Here is a 27,362-nt window from a genome sequence, read left to right on the forward strand (position 1 = left end):
TTTTTGAAACAGTTCTCTTTACCCGTGATCACTGAGTGACGCCTGGGGCAGGGAGGCCGACCAAGAGTCTCGGGCGAGGGCTCCCCCACCGTCCTCCCTCCCCCCACGCCACGTCGCCCAGTGGCATCGTGGAAAGAGGATTCTCCCATGCAAACCCCGGAGCCGGAGGGGAACCGGGAGCGCAGTTCTGCACCCCCTGTCCCCGGGGCACGGACACGGCCACAGCACGGGGGGGGCGGAGAGGCCCCGGGGACACGAGACACTGGGGAGGAAGAGGGGTCCGCCCGCAGCTGACCCCAGGCACCGGCGACCTGATGCGGCGGCGGGGCGGGGATGAGTGGCACGTGGGGCGAGGCTTGTAGCAGCGAGTCCCCCCTCCCCTCCTTTCGGACGAAGAAGGAAGACTTGGGCCCCGCGACTGGGGAGAAGAAAGGGGAGCGGGCAGCCTCTCCTAGCATGCGGCCCGGGAGGGAAGCCCCGCTCCCTTCCCGCGGGGAAAGGGCACCCATCTCCCATCGGAAACTGATCAATAAATTACAAAGTAGAGAAAAGGGAGGCGGAAGTTTGGGGCGGGATTTCTTCCTGCCCTCTTCGTTCCCCCTCTCAGTCCAGTTCGTGTGGTTTGGTCCAGGCCCAGTCCTTTTGTGAGGCGGGGACGCGCACTCCCCGCTCGTCTGTACAGATGGTCCAGTCCGCGGCGCGAGTTCCCCCGCCCGCGCTCCCCGGCGAGACCATACTCTGGGCAGAAGGGGGAACAGCCCAGCCTCTGGAAGATTCTTCTGTCCGAGTGAGGTCACCTGCATTGACGCCGGGGCAGTACGTGGGGCAGTGAAGATCCACTGTGCCGCCCTGGACCCCCGAGATTGCCCCGCACAGTCCTCACCTGGAGGCCTACACTAGCAGGAATAGGTCCGGACCGAAACGCCGTCTGCCCGAGAACTCCCAGAAGTCTGGCCTAGAGGGGGGGCGAGCAGTGGTTTAGTAAGTGCGCGCGTGTGTCACACACACACACACAGAGCAAGGTTTCTCTGATCCTCAACCCCAAGCGTCCTCTCTTGGATTCTCTCCTCCCGAAATGATAGAGAACGCCAGGCTCCACGCCGGTCTCCCTCCCTCTCCCGCAGCCTGGGAAACATCTAAGGTGCCCCAAGTGGCAGTGGGCGAACTCATTCCCCACTTTGGAAAGGGGATGCGGGACCACTCCATTCCACACCCGAAGGAGGGAGTTGGGATACTGAGCAACCCATTTGTCATGAGCGGGGAGAAAGGACTAGGCCAATTCAGAACCCGGAGGGGGGCTTCCGGAAAGTAGGGTTGGTCCTTTTCCAACCCCAAGAAAGTGGGGGTGCTGTCATAGTTGGGAGCCGCCCACCTTCGGGCTGCAGCTTGCGAAGAGGGAGCCCCGGAGAGCCCAGGGCCCCTGCTGCGGCCGAACGAAAGTTGGGGGGTAACATCTCAGCTGAGTCGGGGGTTACGCCTCGAAGGTCCTTCTCTCGGAACATCTTCCGCCAGGATGGGGAGCGGCTGAACGACTTGGCGCTGTCCTAGGTATAGGGGCCAGGAGGACAGTGAGGAACTAGGGCGGGGTTCTGACTCAGCCGCTTCCTCTGGCTCCAGCCCTGTCGGGCTGCATCTCCCCCTTTAGCCCCGCCCCCGTCCTGGTCCCGCCCCCAACCGCCTCCAGCTGGCAAAGTCACGCCGCCGCGCTTCGGCACCCTACAGGAGCCGCTAGGAGCTGAGCCTCCAGGGCTGCCGCTGCGCCCACCTCGTCCAGCCTCCTGTCTGTGCCCAAGGAGATGAGGTTACTGAATTCCTTCTCCAGGAGCTGCCGGGCCTGGGGACGAGAGGTGGAAGGGTGGTAGCGCGCAGTCTGCGAGGTGGGGTTGCCCAGTAGCCCCGGGCCAAGCGGCGGCTCACCTGCGCATTCTGCGTGGGGATCTGCAGGAGCAAGGCCAGATCGGAGTAGTCGAAGGTCTCGTCCAGGGCGAGCAGCGCCCCGTGCACCCCGCTCTCCGTGAGGTTCGTGGCGAATTCCTTCAGTCCCAGCCCGGACACCCAACCCATGACCCGCTCATTGGACCACACCATCACGTCTGGGACAGAAGGGCTTCTCAGCTGCCAGCCGGTTCAATGCAGCCCACACGGCACCTCCCAATCCTCTAACCTGGCCACGCCCCCTGTGGTGGTTCCGCCCCCTGTGATTGCTCCACGCCCCTCGCAAAGGACCTTTGCTCCGCGCCCCAATCCTACCCCCTCCCCACCTGCTCCAAACTCCTCCACCTGGCTCCCCAGGGGACTCTTACACTCCTACTCACCTCGGATTTGGGTCTGACTCTCTTCCCGCCTCCGCTCCAAGTCCTTCCGGTCATAATTGAGCCGTTTCAGGCACATGATCCCATAATGCAGACTCACCCTGAGCAGTAGGGGAAAGTGGGGTCACAGATGAATCTTCACAACTCCAATGGCTGTTGCTGCTTCCCTCCCCATTGGCTGTGGTCTTCTGGGAAAGGTCGGGGAGTTGTTCCACTGGGTCAGTTTTAGGGAATGCTGACCTTCCCAGGACTTGGGGTATTTTCAACAGGCAGTTCCTATTGGTTAACCTGGACAGGGTATGGGGTCAACTAGCCAAGCTGTCTGAGGATTTGGACTTTTCCTGATGGACCATCTTATTGGTTGGAAGGGGCACAGAATTTCAGGATTTCCTGAGAATCCAGGCTAAAGGACCAAAGATAGTCCGAGGACTTTCCCATCACCAGTCCCATTGGCCAAAGACTCTCTAGGAGTGAGGCTTCCCCTTGGACTGTCCCCATTGGCCAGGCAGCCCCCACCTGTGGAAGCTGTCCACCATCTTGAGTTGGCCCCGGAGCTCCTTCTTGTTAAGATGATCTAACATGCGGGCATCCACCAGCGACTCCATGAAGTAGCTGCGGTATTGGGGCAGCCCCAGGCTGGGCAGCCAGTCGTTTCCCACCCACTCGTGGTTCATGTCACCATATGCCAGGATCTGGGGCCATGGGCAGGTGGGGGAGGGGTCAGGCCCTCTGACCCCTTCCCATGTATGTATGAAAGGGTACACTCCAACCCCCTGACCCAAGGTTGTTCTATTTCCACCCTGCATTAGGACAATGGTCAATCTCTGCTCAGGACAATGGACCAGTCCAGCTGTCTCCTACTCCTTCATAACAGCATACACCCTTGTCTGCTCAAAGTGTGGTCCTTGGACCTGCAGCATAGCCATCACCTGTACACCTGCTGGAACTGTGGAATCTCAGACCCCACCCCAGGCACTGAATCAGAATCTGCATTCTCACCAGATCCTCAGGTTACCTGAACAGTAAGGTGTGAGAAGCACTAGCCTAGCATTGTCCTAACTCAGAACAATGGATCGGTCCAACATCACTACTCCCCCAAGTCAGGACACCGGATTCTTCCAGCGTAGCTCTCCCCCACAACAAACGATAATGGATCCAGCCATCACTTTTGCCCTATCCAAAAATACTAATCTAATTGCTGTATCTGGACAGTATTGACCCAGGACAATATTCTGGGTCAGCCCAAAGTCTTTCACTCCCTTTAGCATAAGGAAACACCCCCCCCCCCCCTTGCTAGAAACGAAGACCCCAGTCCACCGCTAGTTCGCTACCTGGGGGGAGTTCATGCCTCTCCCTTCCTGAGAAAAAAGTGTAGCTCCTCCTTCCCCCCAACTTCTCAGCCTGACCTGCTGCCCCTCCTCAAAATGCCTCCCCGCTTTGCCTCAGCACACTGGAACAGTCCCACTCCCCCTCAATATAGAGAAAAGGTCTCCCTCTAGTTACAGCAGTGGAACAGCCCCTGTAACCCCCGCAACCCACGATAATGGAATGGCCCATGCCCCCACGCTAACAATGGAATAGTCCGGGCTCTTCCGCCGACCCCCACCAAGCCACAATGAGACAGTCCGGAGCCCCGCTCCACGCAGCGCCTCCCGCGGTGATGATGGAACGCTCCGGCGAGGGTGGGGGCGGGGCTTGGGGAAGGAGGGGCGTGCATGCAGCGTGCACAGCCTGTTCATGCGCCCACGCCCCGCCCCGCGCCCCCTACCTGCTCCCAGCTGATCTCCTTGGTCTCCTGACCCGTTAGTGGGAAAAGGGGAGAGAAGGGGTGGGTTAAGGGGCAGGCGGAGGAGGGCAGGAGAGACGAACAGACGGACAAACATCCAGAGATTCGCCCCCCCACCCCTCCCGAGGGAGAGTTAGTGCCACCCCCAAGGCCGCCGGTAGGGGTCACTCACAGGCTTGGTTGTGGCCGTGAGGGACTCCATCTCCTCGTGTGTCATCCACACGTTTCCTGTGGACTGAGGGGCAAGAGGTGTTAAGGAGGTTAAGAGGGCTTTTGGATAGGGGAGAGGAAGAAGGTGGTGTTCCTTAGAGGCCCAGGCCAGGTCCATTTATATATTCTGCTTTCTGCCTCAGAAAGGCCAGTCACTGCTCTGGACGAGGCAGTGAAAGAGAAAACGAATGATCATTTATTGAGCACCTGCTGTGTACCAGGCAAAAAAAAAAAGAAAAAAAAAAAGAAAAACATGGGCTTTGGGGGTCGGGCAAGTTCAGGTTTGAATTGGAGCCCTGCTGGGTATTTTGCTGTGTGGCCCTGGGCACAACATCACCTCTCTGACTTCATACGGATGTAGGTACAGAGTGAAGGTTCAGAATAAGGTGACAGATACAGCTGTGGGACAAAAGTTTGGGGGGAGGGGGTGTATTCACATTTACTGAGCACCTGCTCCCAACGACCCCACGAGTTAGGACTTCATACATTGATTCAAACACTTATGTAGCTCCTCATGAGTGCCAGGCACAGTTGTAGGGTCTGGGACACACCAGGGGAAATTTGAAAAATAGACTGAATGGATGAAATTGACAATAATAGTAACATTCTTAGATAAAAGGGCACAGTGGTTGCGTTGTTCAAGAAGAATGTTCTTATTGTTAGAATATGCCCTGATAATAGAGCACCTGGATGGTTTAGTTGGTTAAGCCTCTGCCTTCCGCTCAGGTCATGATCTCAGGGTCCTGGGATACAGCCCCACATCCCTCTCCCTTTGCCTGCCACTCTCCCTGCTTGTGTGCTCTCTCTCTGCGTGTCAAATAAATAAAAATTTAAGAAGAAAAGATGCCCTGATGAAGTAATTTTTCAGGCTAACCACTAATGATCTCCACAAATTATATTTGAGGGCCTCAGGTATACAAATGCAAAAAGCAAGTAGGGCAAGGAGTTAACAAGTGCTGAATTGGGCATGGCACACAGAAGTTTCGGCGGGGAACAAAAGGATAAAATATTAGAAGGCCGTAAACACTCCTGGGGGAAAAATTAGGTGTTCATGTGCTGGGGTGATGGGGCGAATGACTAATTTAGTCACTAATTTAGAGATGGGGCAAGTAGTGTTCTGAGGAAAGGGAGCTGCACTAGCTAAGAACCAGAGTAGGGGCAGAGCGGGGTGTGTTGGGGGAAGAAAAGGAGCCCCCTCATCAAAGGCTTTATAAGGAACCACATGAATTTGGATTTTTTTCTCCCCATTGGGGTCCTAAGACAGACTGAGGTAGAGAGGAGGCAGGGAGACCTGAGAAGGGACCTCCACCCCTACTCTCCTCCAATGCCTCTGAGATAATCTAGGCGAGACACTGAGGGAAGAGGATCTGCGAGACAGAGCTGGGGTAAGCGAGCCCAGGATTGGCTAGTTTGAGGGCAAGAGGAAGGGCCCTAAAGTGGCCAGGGTTGCCATTGGCATCCGGATGCTCACCGTGCGGGAGGAGGCGGGCGCTGAGGGCGAGGTGAGTGAGACCATCTCCTGGATGGCGAGGCGTAGTTTGAGCCGGTGCAGCGGGTTGCTGATGCCAATCTCCCGCTGGATCTCCGTGTCTGACAGGTTGGCCATGATGGCACCGCTCTTGACGTTGGCCCGGCAGGCGGCCACATACCATGCAGGCATGCCTACCCACAGCTGCACAGAGGGAGGGAGGCGGGGAGAGGGAAGGAAGAGACATACACAGAGACAGAGACAATGTCGGAGGAGAAAGTGGAGAGACAGGAGGGAGACAGAGAGGTAGGAAAGTTAGCGGTGAAAAGCAACCAAGATGGGGCAAGGCAAACAGACAAGAGGGAGTCCAAGAGAGACACATGGAATAAAAGGGGGAGAGTCAGAGTCACAGGAGAGAGAGGGAGGGGGAGAGACAGAAATGAGAAAGATGTGGGGAGAGAACGAAGCAAAAGACATTGGGGGAGAGACATAGGGAGACCCAGAAACGTGGGAAGAGACATGAGGAATGACAAAAACACAGACATGGGAAGAGAGGCAAAACAAGAGACACAGAGAATCCCATACAGTAAGGGAGAAACAACAGGCCAGCAGGACCGAAGTAGGCATGACCAGAATGGCAGGGGTGGGAGGATGGGAGGACAGGGAAAGAAAGCTGTTTAAAAGATCAACAGAAAGGCTGACCTCTCACCCCCCTCAACCACCCCCATCTGGGCCAGGATGATGCTGGGTGGCCCAGGGTGGCCACCTAGTAGTGGGGCTCTCACAGGAGTTAGGGATCAAGAGTCCAAGCATTTCTGGGCCCCAGTACCTCCAGCCAGGAGACCACGGTAGGCCCATCCCAAGCAGCAAAGGGCAGGCCCTGGCGGCAGGCCTCTTCCAGAAGTTCGTGCCTGGGGACAGAGGCCTAGGGCAGGAGCTCTCAAAGGTAGAGACACCCAGCCCTCCGGGATGGGCCCCTTTACCACACACCCCCTCCAAAACATGTTTTGTTTTTCAGTGGAACACTTCAGGAATTTGCATGGCATCGTTGCACAGAGGACATGCTAATCTTCTCTGTATCATTCCAATGTTAGTATATGTGCTGCCAAAGGGAGTACCCAAAGCAGTTTTTATGAAGGTAGAAAACTTGGAAGAAGGTTAAAAAAAAAAAAAGAATCTCTGAGAGTGGTCTTCCCATCACCCACCCCCCTCCTCCCTATACACACTCACTTCCTCTTGTTCCTTCGGTCCTTGTCTCCTGGGCCTGTCAGCTTGGCTAGCCCCAGAGGGTCCGTGGCCAATGTCTCGTCGGAGGGTGTTCCTGCTGAAGGTAGAGAGGGGCCAGAATTTGGAGGCTCTCAAGTAGGAAGGAGACCCTTTGATGTGGGGGTTGCTGAGGAGGCCAGAGAAGCAGACGCTTCAAGAGAGTAGTGAATGAGGCGACACAAAGGGAGTGATAAAACCACATAGGAACAAATTTCACCTCCCAAATGGAGACATCCCCAAAATAGGGATGGATTCACTGGGTTAGCCTCTGTAAGATGACAATCGTATGCTGGTAAATATTTAACAACTGGCTCGCCAGGAGGGAGAGAGTATCCTCTGATTTGTAGTGTTTGCCAATGTTCATGGTGTGAAGAATCCCACCAATTCCAGGCTACCAATGTAATGTCAAGCAGCTCACAAAACTCATAAATACTTAACTATAGACTTCCACAAGCCAGTACCAGCAAGCTCTAGCACACCATATGCCCTGCCTTTAGGTGGTCCGCTCTCTTTCTCTTTCTCTATTTAAAAAATAGGGGGCACCTAGGTGGCTCAGTGGTTGGGCATCTGCCTTTGGCTCAGGTCATGATCCCGGGGTCCTGGGATCAAGTCCTGCATCAGGCTCCCAGCAGGGAGCTTCCTTCTCCCTCTACCTATGTCTCTGCCTCTCTGTGTATATCTCTCATGAATAAATAAGTAAAATCTTTAAAAATAAAATGAATAGGTAAACGGGGATGCCTGAGTGGTTCAGGAGTTGAGCGTCCGCCTTTGGCTCAGGGTGTGATTCTGGAGTCCTGGGATCAAGTCCCACATCAGGCTCTCTGCATGGAGCCTGCTTCTCCTCCCTCTTCCTGTGTCTCTGCCTCTCTCTCTGTGTCTCTCATGAATAAATAAATAAAATATTTTTTAAAAATAGGTAAACAAAATAACAACATTTATTTAGCTCCCCTCCTCTGGTCATCTGGGCAGGCCTCAGAGTGCCCTTTTCACAGAGTGCCCTTTTCAAGGGTCCCTTTTCTATCCCCCTATCTCTATCGAGTCCTGCCCCCTTCACAGCCTATGAATTACCAAATGGATGAAGACTCAGATGACTGTCAACTGAATTTGGGAAAAAGAAGGAAGAGAGGAAGGGAGATAGGGTTGGCATCAGGGTACTCACCCAGAGAAGAGCTGTCCCGGCCTGGTGGTCCCATTCGCCCCTTCTCCTTCTTGCCAAAGAGACGGCCTATGGATGACTTGATGCTCTTCTTCTTGGGGGCTTTGTGCAGGGAATCTGGGGTGCCTTCACTGGGTGAACAGGACGAAGTGAGGGCAGCCCCATCTGGGATACCTCCTCTTCCCCCAAGTCCTTGACCATTCCCTGACACATCCTCCCAAGCAAGCCCCTCCCCATCCCATCCACTGCCCGTGCTGACCTTCCCCGTGAAGTCCCCCCATCTTCCAGGGATCCTGCCTGGAGTGCCAAGGCCTGTGTCATTCTCTCAAGGCGGGCAGAGCGGGGAGTAGGAGGTGGAGTGTCTCCTGGAATGGCAGGCCCCTCTCCTCGTGGAGCCCCAGCTTCCTCCTTGGGGACATGATTCTGGGGACAGAAAGGCAGAGATGCTAAAATGAATTGGAGGGGTCATGTTGGGGTGTCTTCATTAGTTGAGATGTCTACTAGGAGATGGCTAGGATGCCCCTGGTCTGGGGTACCATTTCTGAAAGTAGCCTAGACTAGGTAGGGGGTGTTGCAGAAACATAAAGGCAATGAGCTTGACCAGCCAGTTTTATGTAGCCTAGCTTCTGGTGTCAGGAGTGGGATCTGCTCAGACTTAAGGAAAGCGAATGAGTTACACATTCTGGAAGCCAAAACACTGAGTCCAAGGCAATAAATGGATTAATATGTCTTATTCCTCCTCAAAGATCAATTCTGAGGATCTAATATTAGCTCTCAAATCTTTACTCACAGAAACCTTAAAAAAAAAAAAACAACAACAAAACAAAACAAACAAAAAAAACCACCCTATGAAGAAATTTAGTGCATAAAACAGGTAAAACCAGATCCGACCTTACTAAAACACAAATTAGGGTTCATCAAACCAGTGGCTTGGCCTCCCTTATGCCTTTAAGTTGGAACTTCTAGGGAAAGCTAAGATTGCTTTTGAAAATCACTGGTGTGAAGAGTTATTGTTGCTGTTGGTTGGGGATCCCTGTCTCCGAACTCCCCCTGGCCACCCCACCAAAATAAGGAGACTCCAGAACACTCACAGCTTTGTCGGTGCCCTCACGGGCAGGGCTAGGGGGAGCCAGACGGGGCGTTGAGTGGCCAGAGCTGGGAGGGGAGGGGCTGGCAAGGGTAGAGGTAGTGAGGGAGGGGGGCAGTGAGCAGCTACTACGGTAGCGGCCCAGTGAGTCTAGGCCAGAGCCAGACACCCGGCTCTCCAGCTCCTCTGCCCTTTGTTCTGTTGTCTCCTTCTCCTCTTGGATAAGCCTAAGGAGGAAAAAAGGGGAGACTGTGTGAGAGAGCACAGGCAAGCCATGGGGGATAGAGTCTGGGGATCCCAAAGGGCCAGGAAGGCTCAGTGGAGCAAAAAGGATTCTGGGTGAAGCATAATGAGGTTAGAAGGTATTGGTGGATTCATCATGGCCTCACAGGTTCAAGGGGTGTCAAAGGGTCATAACAGGCCCAAGAGGTCATGGAAGGATGAGAGACAACAGGAAGATCAGGGTCTGCATCAAGGCTTCCATGATGATAACCACATAGTTCTATAAAATCATAAAAAAGATCGCTATGGGAAAGGTCAAATTTCAAGGACAGAAAAGCAAGATCATAATAAGATCAGGGTGAGATCAGGGACTCTGAGGTCAACTGAGGATCTGGGAAGTTCATGGAGACATTTGGCATGTGAATCAATGCCTCAACTCAGAATGACTTTGGATGGAAAGTAGTGGTCATGTTGGCATATTTGCTGGGGCCCATGGAGAGTTTGTTGTTAAAGAATGCCAAATAGGGAAATTTCTGGGAAATCAGGATAGACTTTATGTCAATGGGGGATTCATAATATATTAAGGATTCTTATTATATTAAGTAGAAATTCTTGGTCTCTTGAATTGGGGTTCTTGAAGTATTAGGGTGAGACTCTTGGTGTTTAGGATTGAGATTCTTGGGGTACTGGGAGACTCTGGGTACTAGCTGTGAGAAGCCATACATCCATGGTGTACTGGAGGATTCCTGGTGTACTGGCTTGAGAACTTTGGTATTTGAGAATGCAGTCTTCGGTGTATTGGGAAATTGTGAATACTGGATAGGGAATAGATAGAAAGCAAGCAAGCACAGAGACTTCTGGGTGTATCCTGAGGGATTCCTAGTTACCAGAGGGAGTGTTAGGCTGGGGGAGTTCCTTGAGGATAGTAAGAGAGGAGATGCGCTCAGGCCTTCAGATCAGTCTCCAAAGCAAGAGGGGCTATGAGGTCAGCTCAGGCAAGGTGGAGGAGGAATGGGCCAGCACTCACTTGATCTCCTTGTTGATGGCTTCCAGCTGCTCCTGAAGCATGATGGCCAGCGTCTGCACATCAGCCTGTCCGCTGGGGGAGAGCAGCTCAGCCCCAAACATCCCCTCGGCCTCCTCCTCATCTGAGCCATCCAGCTCCCCAGGGAATGGGGGTGGCATGGACCCCGTGGGGGCTGACCGCTCCCACTCCTGTCTCTGTATGGGGACAAAGGATATCAGGTGGGTGGGGGTCAAGGGAGGTGCGGGGGTCAAGGGAGGTGCTGGGGCCTACCTCACCTCTACTGACCTTGTCCACCCTCCATGAGCCTTCCCATGTCCCCTGACAATGAGTGGCCTCACCACGTGATCCAGCCCACACACTTTTCCCAGCCAAGCCTTGCCTCTTGACAAGTCCCTTTCCTTGACCAAATGCCCCATCCAGGACCTCTACCCCATCTCCTGATTCTACCATTTCCCTTGACCCAAACCACTTCCTTTCTTTACCTTGCACCCCCATTCTAGGATTCTACATAGGGCCCATCCCCCAGACACCACCCTCTCCCCACCTCATCATTCCACTAAGGTTCTTACCAGAGAGCAGGATATCCGCCAAAGAGACATCAAGCAAGTGGGGATGATGGAGTTACGGGAGGAAAAAAAGACAACATGGGTCCAGGAGACCCTGTTTCTCATCCCAGCCCCCTTCTAGAGAGCCCCACATATTAAATTCTACTTCTACTGTTGCCCACCCATCCCCTGCTCAGTCCAGGGCCCCAAAAGTGGCTGCTGACCTTGGAGGGCTCGTCCTTGACCCCTGACCAGCGGCCTCTCTTGCCTGCCCGGCCACTGCCAGCCCCATAGGGGTCCAAGTGGGCACCAGAAGGTAATGTAGGTGCCTGGGAGTAACGGAGCTCCAGGGCACTGCCAGGGAGAGACCTGTGGGTATGGAGAGGGTAGCAGTCGGAGACCAAGGGGTCAGGAAAAGGGAAGAGAGGTATGGGGTCAGAGGATTAGAAGAGGAATCTGAAGTCAGAGGTCGAGGTCAGAGGGCATGAAGTCAGGTGTCCAAAATAACAGGAATCAGTGGAAGCCTTTGGAGGACAGGGAGTGGGGGTGTGGAAGACCTGGAGATCAAAAAGGATGAGCTTGGCTAAGGTAGTTCCTGTGGGCAGAGGTGAGGCATTAGGATTACTGTCACCTGGAGTAGGAGGATGGTGGCCTCCCCCGCAGCTGATCAATCTCCATCTGCATCCGCTCCATCTCTGCCAAGAGCTGCTCCTGGTGGGAGGAAGTTGGAGGTGTCAGGTCAGAATATGCCCTGTCCCTAAGCAACATCCCCTCCCAGCCTGGCTGACTGCATCCCCAGCAATGCCTGCTCCATGTCCCTGGTCCTAGCTCCCCACTCCCTCTTCTCCAGACCTCTCTTTACCTTGTTGAGTAGCAGTTCATCCTGAAGCTTCTTCATATTGGCAATCTCCTCACTCAGTGAATTCTGGGGAAGACAGGGGTGCAATGAGGGGTGGTGCCTGGAATGGGCACGTCCTAGGGCTGGAAGCATCCAGAGACTGGCTGAAGGCAACCCCAGGGGAATGAGGTGGGTATGGTTGGTGAGCTGGAGGATACAAGGGGTGGGGAGTGAGGAGGGGGCTTGTGGGGTCAAAGATGCATCTAGGGAGGGGAATGCCTGGGAGCCCCAGAATCCAGCACAAAGATTCAAAGTTGGAAGGTCCAGGGGTATCTAGGTGGCTCAGTCCATTGAGCATCCGGTTCTTGGTTTAGGCTGGGGTCATGATCTCAGGGTTATGAAATCAAGCCCCCGCCCCTCCCTGGGGCTCTGAGCTCAGCAGGGAGTCTGCAGAATCTGAAGATTCTCTCCCTCTTCCTCCCCCTCTGCCCCTCCTCCTGCTTGTACTCTCATAAATAAATAAATAATCTTCAAAGTGTGAGGGTCCAAAGGATCAGGGGCTTGGGGAAAAGGCAAGAACTCAGGCAGGGTGTGGGTGCCCCCAGAATTCAGCTCTTAAAGTGTTTAGACCAGGTGAAAGAATGGCCCCAGCAACAGACTAGGTAAGTGTGTTGACTTCGAATTCCAGATGCCCAGATTTGAGATCTCAACTAACAGTCCGGGGAAAGGTCTGGGGCCCCGGGATCCTGGCAAGAGGTGGTCTAGGATTCCAGTTTGCTGACATCCTGGGTTGGGGCACACCTTCTCCTCCAGCGCCCCCATGCGCTCCTTGAGGTGCAGCTGTAACCGTTCATTGGACTCGCTCAGCAATTTGTCCACTGTCTCCGACAGCCGCTTATTGTGGTCATCGTTCATCTTCTCCCGCTGCCGGGCCTACCCAAAGGACAGCAGGACAGGAATACTCAAGCCCACCTTGCCCAGAGTACGCCCCCCAACTTCACCCCCTCATCTAAAAGCTCCTGCCCGGGTGGCTTCAAAGCCCCACCCCCTCTGCCACCGTCCTCCCCCCTCACCCGCTGCAGTTCTTGGTTTTTCTCCTCCAACTGGGCCTCCAGCTGCCGAAGTCGCTCCTCAAAATTCCCATGACGTTCCTCAGCCTAGTGGACAGAAGCCAGAGCAGGTGACTTTGCCACACTAGGACCCAGTGAGGCTCAGACCCCGCCTCTTCCAAGGTTCAAGCCCCACCCCCGAGCTCCAGGCTCCTTGGCCAAGAGGCTACAGACCCTGCACTAGGATTACCGCCCCATCCCATCCTCAGGATCTGTTCCTTCTTTTGCGTTCTAGGCCATCCTGTCAGTCCAGACTAGTAAACGCGTCCAACAGCCTCCGGGCCCTGCCCCCATTCCAAGTTCTCCCACTTTCCTTGACCTTCGCCACACCCCCGACCCCCACCCCCCACTGTCCCCAGCATCACAGCTACAAGTGTCCTACCCCTCCAGACTGAAGGCCTGGCCTCATCCCTATACCCCATACCCCCACACTCCCGCCCCGGGCCTCTCCTCACTTTGTTGAGCGCTGCCACGCGCTGGGCCAATTGTGCCTCAATCTCGGGCAAGGTCTCTGCCTTCTGCAGCGTCTGCTGCAGCTTCTGCTTGGCGTCATCCAACCACTCTGCCAGCTGACGGCTCTTCTCTTCACTCTGGGGGATTGGGGGGAGGACAGAGATGGGGCCGCGGGGTGGACCAGGAATGAGAGGAGTTAGGTAACACAGGCCGTGGCCTTGCCCCCACGTCACCTTCCTGGCCGTGCCCCCACCTGCCGGTACAGCGACTCCTTGCTGGCCAACTCATTCTCCAGCTTGTCATTGGCATCGTGCAGCGACGTGGCCTCACGCTGGGCACTGAGGTAGCGCTTCTCCAGGGTCGTGATTCGCTCCTCCATATCCTCCCGCTGCGCAAGCGCCTGCAGAGGTGGCAAAAAGTCACGTGGACTATAGCTCCCAGTAAGCCCCGGGGGTACGTAGGCTTAGAATCCCAGATCAGGTACCCCAGGGTATCCTGGGAAATGAAGTCTCCGACTATGTGGGAGTCAGAATGGCAGAACCACACCTGCCAAGAACTCCCAGAAATAGCGAACCTCAGGACCCCGACAACCCCAGAGTTAAAAATGGTAGTACCACACCTCCCATAAGCCTCTAGGACATCTGTCTTAGAACCTCCCCTTATGGATGACCTAAAGCCCATGGGATGGAAAGTTTCCATTCTCCCTGGCCCTCTTCCTTCAAAAATCCAGGCCTTAGGGGCCCCTGGCTGGCCTAGTCCGTACAGTATGCGACTCTAGATCTTGGGATCATGAGTTCAAGCCCCAACTTGGGGGTAGAGTTTACTTAAAAATAATAACAAATCACCTTTAAAAAAAAAAATCTAATTTAAGGAGAAGGAAATAAATAAATAAATAAATAAATAAATAAATAAATAAATAAATAAATATTTTTTAAAAAATCCAGGCCTTAGATCTTTCAGCAACTTCTAGCACAGCCCAGGCTTAGAATCACAGAGCAAGTGCTCTAAGGTCTCATGAAAAACAAAAGTCCCTTCCACGTGGGAGGCAACATCTCCCAAGAGCCCCAAGGTGGCACAGGCTCAGAAAATCTAAGACAGGGCTCCAGGGTTTCATGGAAGATGGACTTCTGTCTGGGAGCCTGTGAGGTGAGACTACACTTCTTCCCAACAGGCCCCAGAGCCATCCAGGCTTAAAATCTGAGGTGAGGGGATCCCTGGGTGGTTCAGCGGTTTAGCACCTGCCTTCCACCCAGGGCATGATCCTGGAGTCCCAGGATTGAGTCCCACATCAGGCTCCCCATGTGGAGCCTGCTTCTACCTCTGCCTGTGTCTCTGCCTCTCTCTCTCTCTGTCTCTCATGAATAAATAAATAAAATCTTAAAAAAAAAAAAAATCTGAGGTGAAAGTCCCAAAGGATGATGAAAAACAAAGTGCTTGCTCTTCTTTCTCATCCAGTGACTTCCAGAATCCATACTCTACATTTCCCAGCAGTCCCAGAAGCATAGGAGTTAGGACCAAGGGGCCTAAGCCAGAATGTGGTGAAATGCAGACAAAGGGGGCAGCCCGGGTGGCTCAGCAGTTTAGCGCTGCCTTCAGGACAGGGCGTGATCCTGGAGACCTGGGATTGAGTTCCAAGTCAGGCTCCCTGCATGGAGCCTGCTTCTCCCTCTGCCTGTGTCTCTGCCTCTCTCTCTCTCTCTCTCTCTCTCTCTCTCTCATGAAAAAATAAATAAAATATTTTTTAAAATGCAAAAAAAAAAAAAAAAAGAAAAGACAGAAAAAGAAGTGCAGACAAAGGAACTCAATTTAGAAGTACAAGAGTGAGATGCCTGGATGGCTCAGTTGGTTAAGCATCTGCATTCTGCGAAGGTCCTGATATTGGGGTACTGGGATCCAGCCATGTGTAGGGCTCTCTGCTCAGTGGGGAGCCTGCTCCTCCCTCTCCCTTTGCCCTTCCTTGCCCGCCCCAGTTATTGACCGCCTACCATGTATGTGTCATATACCAACTCTCTGGCAAGAGTCATAAGTCCCATTCTACAGGTGAGCAAACTAAGGCTCAGAGAGGAGAGTCAACTGCTCGTGGACCAAATCCAGGTTCCACCATTCATGAGCTCTGTGACTTTGGGCAAAGGGGGACCGGGGAAGGCTAGGGAGAGGGAGGGACAGAGGGCAGCCCACCAGGGGCTCCGGCCTCACCTCCTTGAGGTCGCGCTGGAGCTTGGCGTTAGCTTCCTCGGCCTTACCCAGCTCGCGGTGGGCGGTGCCCAGCTCCTCCTCCAGCTGGCTCATCTGGCGGCACAACACCGCCAGGCGCTCCCGCAGCTGGCACACCTCCGCACGCTGCCGCTCCAGGGCCTCCTCCAGCTCAGCTGTGCGCCGGTTCGAATCCCCGCCAGGACCAAGGCCATTGGCAAGGGGCTGGAGTGGGAACAGTGAGACAAGAAAGGACAGAACCCAGAGTGGGAAACACAGACATAGAGAGAATACAGGAGACAGTTGACTGGGGGGAGGGGGGAGGTTCAAAGATCAGTCCTGGAGGTCACAGGAGTTAGCTAGTTGACTTGAATTAGAGGTCAAAGGCCACTAAGGGTCTTAGGACTTCAGATGTCACAGAGGTAGTGAGGCTCATACCAAACATTAAAAGGGCCATCACAAAGTCAGGGGCTGAGTGGAGGTCACAGGGATGGGGATTCTTGAAGAGCAAGGGGAGGGAAAGCCTTCCACCTCTCACCTGCCCGTCCCCATCCTTGCCGGGCTCCTCCAGCCCCGACCGGCGCCTAGACAGCTGTTCTCGAAGGCTCAGGGTCTGGGAAAGGGAAACGGAGATCAGGACAGAGGGAGTCCTAGAGCCCCCAACTCTACATCCCAGTGGTCTTGTCGGGGCCACCCCATCGCACAGTCTATTCTTAAACCCTGTGCTTTCATTTTATCTCTCTTTAGCTGCCCGGCATGAAGGAATTCACCCTTACTCTTCCCCCTAGCCTCTTGCGTTGGTGTCCTCTAGAGCCCCAATTTTCCCCAAAGAACCACTTCCTCCATAATCAGCTCTTTCCCTTAGCCCCAACCCACCCAATCAGCTCCCTGGTCCCTCCTCCTTCTTAGCCACGCCCCCACCTCCTGATTGCTCAGCTCCAACTCCTCCTCTAGCACCGCCACCCGCTCCAGCGCCATCCGCAACCGCTCCCGGACCTGGGGATGGGGACAGGGTAGAGTGAGATGGAGATCACACCTAATCTAGGACAGTCGACTATGAGGCAACATTAGCATTCCTCCACCTATAATAGATGTGCAACTCCAAGGAGTTACAAAGGCATCCTCACCCACTGGTAGCTCCCCACCGAAATTCATTTTCCTATTATTAACCAGGCAGGTCCCAGTCTGAATAGCCTGTCCCAATCAATCTCAGTCAACATTCTTCCCACTTAGGACATCCCCAATCAACCACAGCCAGAATCTCTCCTATCCAGGACAGCTCCAGCCAGCCACAGGCTTAGGCATCCAGGCTTTTCTGATTCTCATACCTTCTCATCCAGGGCCTTGTGGTGCTCGAAGAGGGATTTTAGAGCCTTGAGCACCTCCACCTCGGAAGAGACTCCACCCGGGGACTGGGCCTGGCGCTTTACCACGGTCATGCGCAGTGACCTCTCGTGCCTGGACACCAGGCATTCCAGGTGTTCAAGGAGAAGCTACAGGGTTAGGTCATCGGGCCAAGGAACAGAGGCAAGGGAAGAGAGGCAGCGTCGAGGACAAGGGTGGTTCAGACAGGTGGGGCGGGCATATGGAGGAAGTGGTGGAGTCAAGCAAAGGAGTAAGGAGAGAGGTCAGGAAAAGAGAGAGGGATATCAGAGGTAGGGGCATGGTCAAGGAACGAGGTGTAGGAAAAGAAAAAATATGGAGAGAAGGAAGGAGATGTGAAGGAAAGAGGCGACCAGAGAAGACCAGCCAGGAAGTGGGAGTAGGGAAGAGAAAACAGGAAGGCAAGATGGGTAAAGAAGATGGGTCAGGCTGCCACACCCCGTGGTCCTGCCCACCCCACCTACGCCCCGCCCCCACAGCCCTCACCCTTGTGTTGTTCCGCTCCGCCTTCAGCTCCGCGATCTCTTCCTCCCGCTCCAGTAGCTGCTCCCGACATAAGTTCAGCTCTTTCGTCAGAGCCGCAAACTCCTGTCCAGATGTGAGCAGGATCCGGACAATCGGGTCAATCCTTTCCCGATGTCCCTCGTTAGACAGGACTGGGTTTGATGGCCCCGCCCCTCCTCGCGAAATCCCGCCCCTTCCAGCGGCCCAGGCCCCGCCCATCACCTGCAAGCCACACCCCCCGCAATGCACTCCTCCCTCCCAAGAGCCAAGTCCCGCCCCTTCCGGACCGCCCCCTCCGCGCCTTCGGTGGTCGAGGTCCCGCCTCCCGCAGGCCCCGCCCCGGTTCCGCCCAGACCTGGGGCAGAGCGATGCTGAGCTGGCGCTGCAGCGAGTCCTTCTCGTGGCCCAGCTCGCGCAGCCGCAACTGCGCCGTAGCCAGCCCGTCCTGCGCCTCGCGCAGCGTCTCCAGCAGGCGCTCGCGCTCCGTGAGCATCGTGACCATAAGGCGCTCCAGCTCGCCGCCCGCCTCGTCCGGGCCCAGCGCCGAGCCCCGCCGGCCATCCTCGCTGATGGTGGGCATCACCTCGCACATCATGGCGGCGGTGCTGGCCTGCGGGAGCGGGGAGGGGGCAGGGAACAGAGAACCGACTCGTCGAGGCACTGGCAGAGAAACTGAGGCACGGCCTCTGGGATAGTGGAAACCGAGGTGGGGCGACCCAGGCATTCTACAGATGAAACTATGGCCCATCCATTCTGATCATGTCACGGGATCAACTGAAGCCCATTGCTCCTGGGAAATCAGGGCTAGCTACCTGGGTGAGAGCATTTGGGGAAACCGAGGCCAGACTCCATCAGGCACTGGCAGCAAATCTAAGACCAGCCTAGTGAGGAGAACCGAAGCCAGGTGACCCATCGCCTGAGTCAATGTGGGAAAACCAGTGTCTACCTATTCTGACCCTGCTGGGAATACACCTTAACCCACTGTGTGAGTAAGAGGATAAGCCTGGCTAAGAACCATGCCTTCAGGAGGTCGAAGAACTGGGGCCACTATCAGTGGTACAAGTACACGGTCACAGGGATGGTCCTCACCTCTGCAGCCCAAATCCTGCCCACAACTTCCCAGATATCTGGACCCCAGCTCTATCTAAAAACTACTCCACTTGCTAGCCATCTCCCACAACCCAGGAGTCCCAAGATCCAGCTCCCTCCTACCTCAGGTCACAGGAGGCTGAGTCCCCAATTCCCTTCTCTCCCCTAGACCCAGGAGTCTGAGCCTCCAGCCGCCTCTGCCCCAATCCTGAGGTCAGACAGGGACACAAGAATCTGAGCTTTCAACCTCCAACCTTGGACCCAGAAATCTCAGCCTTCAGACCCCTCTTGCCCCAGAACCAAGGAGTTCAGGCCCCCAGGACGCAGGATCTGGGTGCATGAGCTGTAGGCGGAGATGAAGGGAAGTCTGCTGAGCCACTCCTTCCACACACATCAGGTCAGACGGGTCCAGCTGGCCTGGTCGAAAGCAGGAGGGACTTTCACTCTGTTCCTTCCTTTCCTTCTCTCCCTCCAGGCAGCGGCATAACCTGTTCTGACAGTGGATAATTCCCAGCCCCACCCAATGTGCAGACTATGTCCAAAACATGGAACTGGGGTCTTGGATTCCAATGAGAAGAAGAAGGGATGGAGGGTCCTGGAATGTGGGAGTGAAGATAGCAAGATGCCTATACCCTTGAGTCTTTGAAGAGGTGCACCTGGGAATCTAGACACCTGCATGCCAGTATTCAGAGACAATATTTATAAGAAGACAGGTCAAAACCAACACAGCATCTAAAGTCCAGAACTTATGTGGAAATGCAACACTGGATGTTCCAGAGAACATCAAACTTCAAATTAACTGAGAAGGAAATAAAATTTAGCAAAGCTGGGTGTAGAATCTAGAAAGTCACTGGTATGAATACAGTACAGACTGCAGAAAGAATATATGTTTCCACATGTACAGTGTGCTTGGGATAAAATCATCACATAGGGCCAAGTAGAGGGTCATATTCTAGAACCCAGGTCTGGAACCGAACTAAGCAATCCAATAAATTAAAGAATGGTCTGGGTCACCCAAGAACCTCAAACACAGAGGGGAACATAATGATATCTAAGAACATACCTAATGTATTGCATAAATAAACCTAGTCAGGAAACACCTAGAACTCAGAACCTACCAAGAATACAGGTATAACAAAGACTGTATCAGGGGTCACACTCTTGGTGTTATCATGTGTCTAGATGATAGACAGAAGGCAGAAAATAGGCTCTAGAATTCAGAACATGCCCTGGAGGTGGGGGGAAACCCTAGAAAGTAGCAAGGAGTTTGCCTGGAACTTAGAAGTGCCTGGGGGAAGATTCAGAAGCATGCTGGGAATTGAGAATTCACTGGCATAAGGACTGAGCTGGCAAAGGAAGGGGGGGAGAGATGTTCTGGAAATGAGGACATTTCTAGCTGAAGACTCCAAAAGAGGAGATGAGCCTAGAGCATGCTTAGAATGCTAAAGTGACAGATGGAGGAGGAAGCCCACAATCCTCCAGGAGATAAGTTCTAAACGAAGGTCACATTAGGGAAAAGATGGACCGAAAAGGTGGGAATGGATGAGCCTAGAACCTAGTACCTGAAAAAGGAAGATGCACAACACTTCAGGAAGAATCTTTTAGATTTAAGACTGTAGAACTGGGTAGACCTAAAATAGGAAAGTACATTTTAAAACTGATAGCAGAATGTGGAGAAAGGCTAGAGCACATAATTGGAACACACATATTCTAGAATATAGAATGCCCCTGGGAAGATAACAGAATCTAGAACAATGCCAAGGATGTGGCTGGAACCTAGAACACACCTAAAATAAAATTTAGCAGAGAATAAGCAAGTGCTAGTTTCTAAAAATTTGGAACATGTGTGAGGAGGAGGTGGGATCAGAATTTGGTTTGGGGCATTATCAAGACGTTTAAATTCCCCTGGGGAAACACATGCCTAGAATTTAGTATTTAACCTAGAATTGAGAATATACCGTGGGTGCAAACAGAACAGAGATATTGGCTGAGAGTGCTCTAAGATTTAGAAGGATTCTAGAGCATGTAAGGGCACAGTTTAACTGGGAATATGGAAGATAGTGGGTAGGTTCTAGATCATCTAATGAACCTAGGTCACAGAATACATCTAGAGGAAGGGGTGTATGTTTGGCCCATCATCTTGAGAAGGTGTACTCAGAGGATGGAACATCATGACATAGAAACATCATGATAGGGTGCTGGAAACATGTCAAGAAAGTAGGTCTCAGGGAACAGAGTAGAGAAAAAGAGAAGACAGCTCCCAGAGAGCCCAGTGCCTGAGATGATATGGGGATGAGGCATGTTGTTAGTTGTTAAGGCCACTAGAGATGTCAAGTTGATGGGGGTTGTAAGGCTGGGGGGACCTGGAATCCTAAGAGCAAGAGCTAATGGGCTAGATAGTTGGTGGGGGGCTGGACTCCTGAATCGTTGTGGAGATAAAGGACAAGGGATGGAAGCTGGGAGCCTGAGTCCTTGTTGGGAATGAGGGTTGCAGCATCTTTGGTGGGTAATACAGAAGCCGGGGTCTGAACTCCTGGGTCCCTGAGGGGATGCAGGACCAGGGACAAAGCATCTAGGTCTGCAAAAGGGAAGGTGGGCAGAAGCCAGAGAATTGCATTAAGAATTACATTCCAAGAGAGTCATGGTGCCTGAATCCCTAAGCAGGCAGATGTTGAGATGCCAGGAGGCTGGGTATATTTGTCTCGGGGGCACAGGGGACTGTTGAGCTGGGTCTCTAAAGGGGGTGAAAGCTGGGAAACTGGATTCCCAGGTCCTGAGCAGGTGGGGGTTACCAGTTGGGGCCTCAGCCAGACGGAGTGAGCACTGACAGGGCTTCCAGAGCCAGGTGGGAACTGGATCCCTGGATGCTAAGATCCCTAGGGTGGACCAGGCAGGAACATTCGGAAGCCCTGACTCCTCGAGAAGCAGCTGGGATCCCAGAAACCTGGGGTACTGAGCACTGGCCAGAGGCTCACCAGCGGAACCCTGAGGCCCAGGCGCCCAGGTCGGAAAGGGCCCGGGTATCTCCGGGTCAAAGGCGCGGCGGGGGGTATTCCCCGCGCCGCAGGCGCCCCCTCCCCGGCGGCAGCGGCCGCGGGAGGTGGGGGAGGTGAAGCTGCCGAGTGCGCTGACCATGGACAGCTCCGGAGCGGGCCTGTGTCCAGGGCGGCTGCCGAGCCGGCCTGGACCGAGGGACGAGGCTGGCTGTTCAAGCCGGAGGCTGGAGATGGGCACACCGGGTGCACGAATAGGCGACTATGCACACCCGACGGGGGGCAGCTGGCCCTAGCTGGGGGTCTGACACGGCCACGGCAGGTATTAGGAGCTCCGGGCTGGGCCGAGGAGGAGGATGTAGGTCCAGAGGGGGCTGCCGGGGCTGAACTGGGAAATCCAGGCTCCTGGGCCCTGGACGAGGCGCAAGGCAGCAGTACGCCTGGGATTCTAGGGTTCGGTTGGGGACTCTGAGAGCCGGGAGGGGCACGCCTGAGTCTCTGGGGTTGGGCTGTGAAATCTGGGCTCCGGAGCCCCCGGGGATAAAGAAGGGAGTCCAGGATCTCGGGAAAGCGAGGAAGGCTCGGCGAGGGGTCCCCGGGGTGGGCGCTGCCAAGCTGGCTGGGCCGGGCTCTTACCTACCTGGTCCGCGGCGGCTGCGGGCGGAGCTGGGCTGCAGGAGGGACGTGGGGTGGGGTGGGGGGACCGGGCGGGGCCCCTGGCGGCGGCCGGGGCCCGGATCTGTGGCTCCGGAGCCCTGTCTCCGCCGCTCGCGCGGGCTCCGCGTCTCTGGCTCCGGCTTGGGCGCTGGGGACCCCCCCTCCCCCTCACGGTCTCACAGCCCTCTACCCCCTAAAATAACCCCCTGCCCCTATCACCGTTCAGTCTCCCCCCGCGAGGCCGCAGCCGCCAGATCCAGGGGTGCCCACCAGCGCCCCCCAAATCCCACCTCCCCCCCAAAAAAAATTCCTCCTCCCTCCCCCCCCCCACCAGCTCCCGTGCGGTTGTGGCCCCTTTAACAGGAGACTGACAGACGGCTCTGAGTGGCCAATGGGAGGCGTCGTCGGAGCCGGCCGGTGGCTAAACCCCGCCTCCGCACGGACTGGGAGGGGTCGCGCGGGCGGAGAGCGGAAGGCGGGGCTCGAGGCGCGTCGGCCAATAAGCGTGCGGCGTGCGGCGGCTGGGGCGGGAGGCGGAGCCCGGCAGGGGGATGATGTCACCTGGAGCTAGTGGCGCGCGGCGTGGAATGCGAGTTGCGACCCCGGATCCCGGAGGTGGCGCGCGCCGGCCCTAGCGCCGCACGGGACGCGAGGGCTGGACCAGCGATGAGGTGGGAGTAAAGGGTGGATTTTAAGGCGGGGGCGGCTCCCGGAGGCACGCGCTCAGGTTGGAAGGTGGGGTGAATGCCGGGTCTGCGAGTGCACCTTGTTCTGCACCCCCTGCGCCCACCTCAGGAACTGCACGCGGCACTCCCACCCCCCACGCTGATGATAGTACGGCCTGCAGGGCTCCCCTGGCGAACGAAGCTAATGGTTCGCTCCACCCCGCCCACACAGAGGCCGCCCACCGGCTCTGCAGCTTCTCAGGTCTCCTCTGTCAGACCAACCACAGAAGGGGCTTGGCCTTCGCCCTCAGTCTCTCTTAAGGGCAGGGGGCGTTGTCTTTGGTTATGACCTCGCACTCGGACCCAGACAAGGTCCCAGCCTCTGCCTTGACTTATGCTTAGGAAGCCGGCCAGCCTCCACCATCAGATCTTGAGGGAAAGTCTCTACCTTTGCTCCCAGACTCAAAAGGGTTTCTTCCGGGCCTGTTCTAGACTTCAGCTTCTCTCCCTCCCCTACAGCTCAAGACACTCTAACCCCAGAATGCAGGACAGACACGCAGACAATCAGTGAGGGTCAAAGATCTTTAAATAAGGAGCCGGTGACAATAAATACTGTACAGGGGAGGGGGTGAGGGTGAGGGTCCAGATATGTGGTTTCAGCCTCGAGACTCCAAGGACCTGCAAAGAGGGTGAAGAGAAGGGAGCCAAGCTCAGGGTAGGGGGCCTGGGGAAGCATGGGAGAGAGCTAGGACTGGGGTTTCAGAGCCAAGGGCCCAGGGAAGTGGATTGAGGGATTCCAGAGAGGAGGTTGCAGATCTTGGGATGACGGTGAGCTAGGAGTCCCCAGGGGATTTAGCCAGACTGGCTTGTGAGAGCCTGGGTCAGGGTCAACGAGCAGAACCCCAGGGAGAGGAGCTAGGGCAGGGGGGGGTGGCCATCGAGGTCCCAGAAATCACTGGCCCAGTTTGGGACTCTGGGGACAAGAGAGGAAATGGAGGCCCCGGGGCATGGTCGCAAAGGGCTCACGAGTAGCTCTGGTGCTGCTGGCGCCGGCGGGCAGAGCGCATCTTCTCAAAGCGGGCCTCCATCTCCTCTAGCACACGGGGTGTGTAACGTACCACCAGCTTCACCGAGCCTTGGGCTGCCTTCAGCAGCTCCACTGCCTTCTCGTGCTGCTCACCCTCCACACTCTGCGGGGCAGTGCACAGACACCTGGGCCTGGGGCCTACACCCACACCCAGCCCAACCCTGGAAATGGGACCTACTGTTGGTGAGCCTGGTACCAGCCTGAGTTGTCAAGGCCTCGTGTCCTCATGGGAGAGTCCTTAATTCTTGGCTCAGTGTCCTCCCTCAAAACCTTCCACATTCTTCATGGTAGGGACAAGCCCTAACTGCCCTCTCTAAGACAGACCTCCAGGTCCATGTTTACCCACTCTGTCCCCAAAGCCTGCTAATCCTCAGCCCCTTTCCTCTTACTGACTCCCTACCCTGTCCTCACCATCCTGATCCCAGCTTAGACCTCATCCTTTCTCCGGTGGACTTTCACTTCACCTCCACCCTAGAACTTCTGGCTTCCAGTCTCTGCCTTCAGTCCATCCCCTAGAGAGTCCCAAAGCAATCCTTCTATACTTCCAAGCGGAGCCTATCCTTCTCCTATTCATGGCCTCCACATCACTCCCCAATCCCCAACCCTTGAGACAAAGTCCCAGCTTCTCAGGCTGTGACTGAGGCCCCAACTACTGATCCAGTTGTGCTTCCATCTATTTCTAACTACAGTGATTTTAATTAACTATGTGCTCCAGTCCTTCCCCCAGACTAAGCCCTTTCTGTTCAGCTGGAAGGAATATAGAGTCACAGTCCCTACCTGCAACATCCTTAGCTGGTAATACTCTATCTTATTTGCCTGGAGAACTCCTCTTCATCCTTCAAAACCCAACTCAAATGTTCCTTTCTCTGCAAAAACTCCCCTGATCTATACTGGTCTGGGCCCAAATGTGGCTCCCACAGTGCTTTGTGCCTCATTATTATCTCCCCAGATTAGGACTATTCCAGTCAATCTCCTTCACCAAAAAGGGAGTCCTTGAATACAGCAGCTGAGGCCAACTTCTCTCCAGGTCTGTAGCAGTGCCCAGCACAAGGCCAGACAAAGAGGCAGTACTCAATGGTTGCATGTTGAATGAATGTCAAAAGCAGGAACTGTGCTACCTTGAATACACTGTGAGCCCAGCCTCAGGCCCCACTCACCACACCATTCACTGACAGCAGCTGGTCCCCACGTTTCAGGCCTCCATGGCGGTCAGCCACGCCTCCAGGGATGACGCGGGAGATGTAGATGGGGGAGTTCTGCTCCTTGCCCCCCATGATGTTAAAGCCCAGGCCCTCATCAGTCTTGGGCAGCTCCACTACCCTGGGATGTGCATGGCCCTCACTGGCTGTGAAGGCTGCCACTGTGGCCTGCAAGAGAGAAGGCACTGAGAGGTGAGGGCCCCTCCATAGTGGGCAGGTGGGGAAGAGGGGAGGATCTGGGACAGAGAAAGCCAGCGATTGGGGGACTACTTTCCCCACGCAGGGGACACCTGCCACAGTTCAATGCAAGCTCACACTGTAACGAGTCTCTGAATTCCCTTTGGAACTTTCAGACATGTCAAAAAGAATGTCTCCATTTGGTGTGAGTGTGTTGAATATTCAACACTTGCCAATCTCGATGTTTAGTAGAGAAAAACAAAGCCTGGAAAGAGCCAAGGGCCTCTAGGAAGCAGCAAGAAACAGCATACAACTTATAGTTTAATAAGATTTCGGTGTTTCATGCTATTTCATTGTATAAGTGATAATTAAAAGGTATCTTCTTGTCAGGCTTCGGTACTAGTTTCCATTTGAAGTTGCTAAAGATGCCTTTATATGACATCTAAGTACAACATATGAGATTATTTAAAATATCAGTAAATAAGAGCAACGGTGGTACACAGATTTGGCAAAAATCTGAAGGAAGAAACAGGCATGAGTGACTTTAGGAAGTTACTAAGTTAAGACCACGCAGTTCAGTGGATACCACGAGTGACGGGGTGGGGGGCGCCTACCTTGGCTGTGGCGTGGGCCCGGATCTCAGCACTGCCCGTGATGTCCAGCGTGTCATAGAGCTGCTCATACACCTGGTGAAGACGCAGCAGCATCAGGGAACCACCAGCCCCTCCTCCCTTCCACACCAGAGTCCAGGCCCACAGACCCTCCCATCCAAGGGCTGGTCCCGCCCCCCGGAGCCGGAGGAAACTACAACTCCCGGAGAACCACGGAGCTGAAGCGCGGGCCCCCCAAGGCGGGCCGCCCCCGGCGCTGCTGGGAGGTGTAGTCCCTGGGCTCGGGGCGACGACCTGGACGGCGGCCGCCCGCTTGTGCCCTGGCGCCGCACCGCTCTCACCTCCCGGATGGCGGAGCAGAAGCGGCTCTGCAGGACTCGCTGGAGGGCCTGCAGCTTCTGCGGGGGCAGCTCCCCGCTGCGCTGGAGCCGCTCGAGGAGCTCCACCGCCCGGGACACGTCTGCGGGGCGGGGGCGGGGCGCACAGACACAGAGTCAGAGACGCGGAGAAGCACGGAGAGATGCGGCCAGAAACCGAGTAAGGGCGAGCGCTGACAGATCCCGGGAAAGGCAGCCGAATCCCAGTCGGACACCCGCAGAGTTGCCGGCAGCAGGGGGGCCTGCGGCCGGCCACGCACCCTGCGCCCCAAGATCCCCATAGGCACACACGCAGGGCTGTGCAGTAGGCGCCCCTCCTGGGCCAGCTAAGCCCACGGGCCCTCCCACACCCACAAACCGCGGCGCCCCGCCCCGCCCACCCCCGCTCGATCTGCCCGCCCACGCCGGGGCCTGGCCGGGGAGGGGCGGGGACCGGGGTCCCGGACGCGGGCCACGGCCGGTGGGCAGGGCCCCCTGGCGCGCTTACCCCGCTCCAGCCCCAGCGGCTCCACCAGCGCAGCCATGTCTGCGCCGCCGCCGCCGCTAGCCGCCCGCCTGCCGGGTCTCCGCGAGGAGGGCGGGGCTGCGCGAGGCCACGCCCCGGACGGCGGGCGCCCCCTGCGAGGGCGCGACCAGACGTGCGCTCCGCTCCCGGCGCCGCGGCCGCCCCACCTGCTGCCACGCCTGTCTGGCTTCCCGGCGCACAGCCGCCAACGGGCTGTCCGGTTTCCTACCCCGACTCTTGCAGCTTGCCTGCCTTGACGCCATACCTGTCTCTTCCTTTTTTCCACGTTCATTGGACAAACATGTTAAACATCTGGACACCATGGTGAGCAGGGCAGACAAGCCCACTGCCTTCAGCGAACTTAAGTCTTTGGGGCAGGGGAAGTAGACAACCAACTACTGCTGGTTAAGATATTGGGAGTGAGGAGGTGGTGTTCTAGGAGG

The 27,362-nt window shown here is 55.5% G+C and overlaps 2 protein-coding genes, 1 non-coding gene and 1 pseudogene across 4 annotated transcripts; 1 reads left to right on the forward strand and 3 right to left on the reverse strand.

Moving 5' to 3' along the window:
• On the reverse strand, window positions 1-22,427 carry PPFIA3 (PTPRF interacting protein alpha 3). Of its 2 annotated transcripts, XM_038528293.1 has the most exons (30): window positions 22,282-22,427; window positions 17,915-18,169; window positions 17,542-17,643; window positions 17,001-17,165; window positions 16,594-16,668; window positions 16,211-16,285; window positions 15,676-15,897; window positions 13,733-13,879; window positions 13,482-13,616; window positions 12,991-13,074; window positions 12,719-12,850; window positions 11,942-12,004; window positions 11,711-11,790; window positions 11,304-11,448; window positions 10,535-10,722; window positions 9,290-9,512; window positions 8,458-8,621; window positions 8,202-8,329; window positions 7,007-7,100; window positions 6,606-6,687; window positions 5,780-5,980; window positions 4,271-4,333; window positions 4,081-4,107; window positions 2,829-3,004; window positions 2,316-2,413; window positions 1,918-2,093; window positions 1,766-1,834; window positions 1,373-1,544; window positions 884-955; window positions 1-797 (listed from the first exon to the last, which is right to left on the reverse strand). In XM_038528293.1, the coding sequence occupies exons 2-29, from the start codon at window positions 18,152-18,154 to the stop codon at window positions 897-899; spliced, it is 3,585 nt and encodes a 1,194-aa protein (XP_038384221.1). In that variant the 5' UTR covers window positions 18,155-18,169; window positions 22,282-22,427; the 3' UTR covers window positions 1-797; window positions 884-896. The 2 variants fall into 2 exon arrangements, with proteins under 2 accessions (XP_038384221.1, XP_038384220.1); XM_038528292.1 differs by lacking the exons at window positions 4,081-4,107; window positions 22,282-22,427 and having other exon boundaries at window positions 17,915-18,190.
• Window positions 6,788-6,894, reverse strand: LOC119869866. The gene has a single exon (XR_005354865.1). It is a non-coding gene; the product is annotated as a U6 spliceosomal RNA (small nuclear RNA).
• LOC119875922 lies at window positions 20,168-23,649 on the forward strand (annotated as a pseudogene).
• On the reverse strand, window positions 23,532-27,018 carry LIN7B (lin-7 homolog B, crumbs cell polarity complex component). The gene is made up of 6 exons (XM_038528295.1): window positions 26,902-27,018; window positions 26,379-26,497; window positions 26,041-26,112; window positions 25,208-25,417; window positions 23,990-24,153; window positions 23,532-23,641 (listed from the first exon to the last, which is right to left on the reverse strand). The coding sequence occupies exons 1-6, from the start codon at window positions 26,936-26,938 to the stop codon at window positions 23,620-23,622; spliced, it is 624 nt and encodes a 207-aa protein (XP_038384223.1). The 5' UTR covers window positions 26,939-27,018; the 3' UTR covers window positions 23,532-23,619.
• Between the last annotated feature and the right edge of the window lie 344 nt (window positions 27,019-27,362).

The sequence above is a fragment of the Canis lupus genome, chromosome 1 (assembly GCF_011100685.1).
Source record: "Canis lupus familiaris isolate Mischka breed German Shepherd chromosome 1, alternate assembly UU_Cfam_GSD_1.0, whole genome shotgun sequence".
NCBI classification, from domain to species: Eukaryota; Metazoa; Chordata; class Mammalia; order Carnivora; family Canidae; genus Canis; species Canis lupus.

Bases quoted from the DNA above. Each gene is read 5' to 3' on its own strand.
- PPFIA3 (XM_038528293.1), bottom strand. From the start codon at position 18,154: ATGATGTGCGAGGTGATGCCCACCATCAGCGAGGATGGCCGGCGGGGC. The intron at 13,880-15,675 runs GTGAGGCCGGAG...CCACCTCTGCAG, and splicing joins TCCAGCGCGACCTCAAGGAG to GCGCTTGCGCAGCGGGAGGA. The intron at 12,851-12,990 runs GTGAGGGGGGAG...TCCTTTGGGTAG, and splicing joins AAAACCAAGAACTGCAGCGG to GCCCGGCAGCGGGAGAAGAT.
- LIN7B (XM_038528295.1), bottom strand. From the start codon at position 26,938: ATGGCTGCGCTGGTGGAGCCGCTGGGGCTGGAGCGGG. The intron at 26,113-26,378 runs GTGAGAGCGGTG...CGTCTTCACCAG, and splicing joins TCTGCTCCGCCATCCGGGAG to GTGTATGAGCAGCTCTATGA. The intron at 23,642-23,989 runs GTGAGCCCTTTG...CCCTCTTTGCAG, and splicing joins CAGCAGCACCAGAGCTACTC to GTCCTTGGAGTCTCGAGGCT.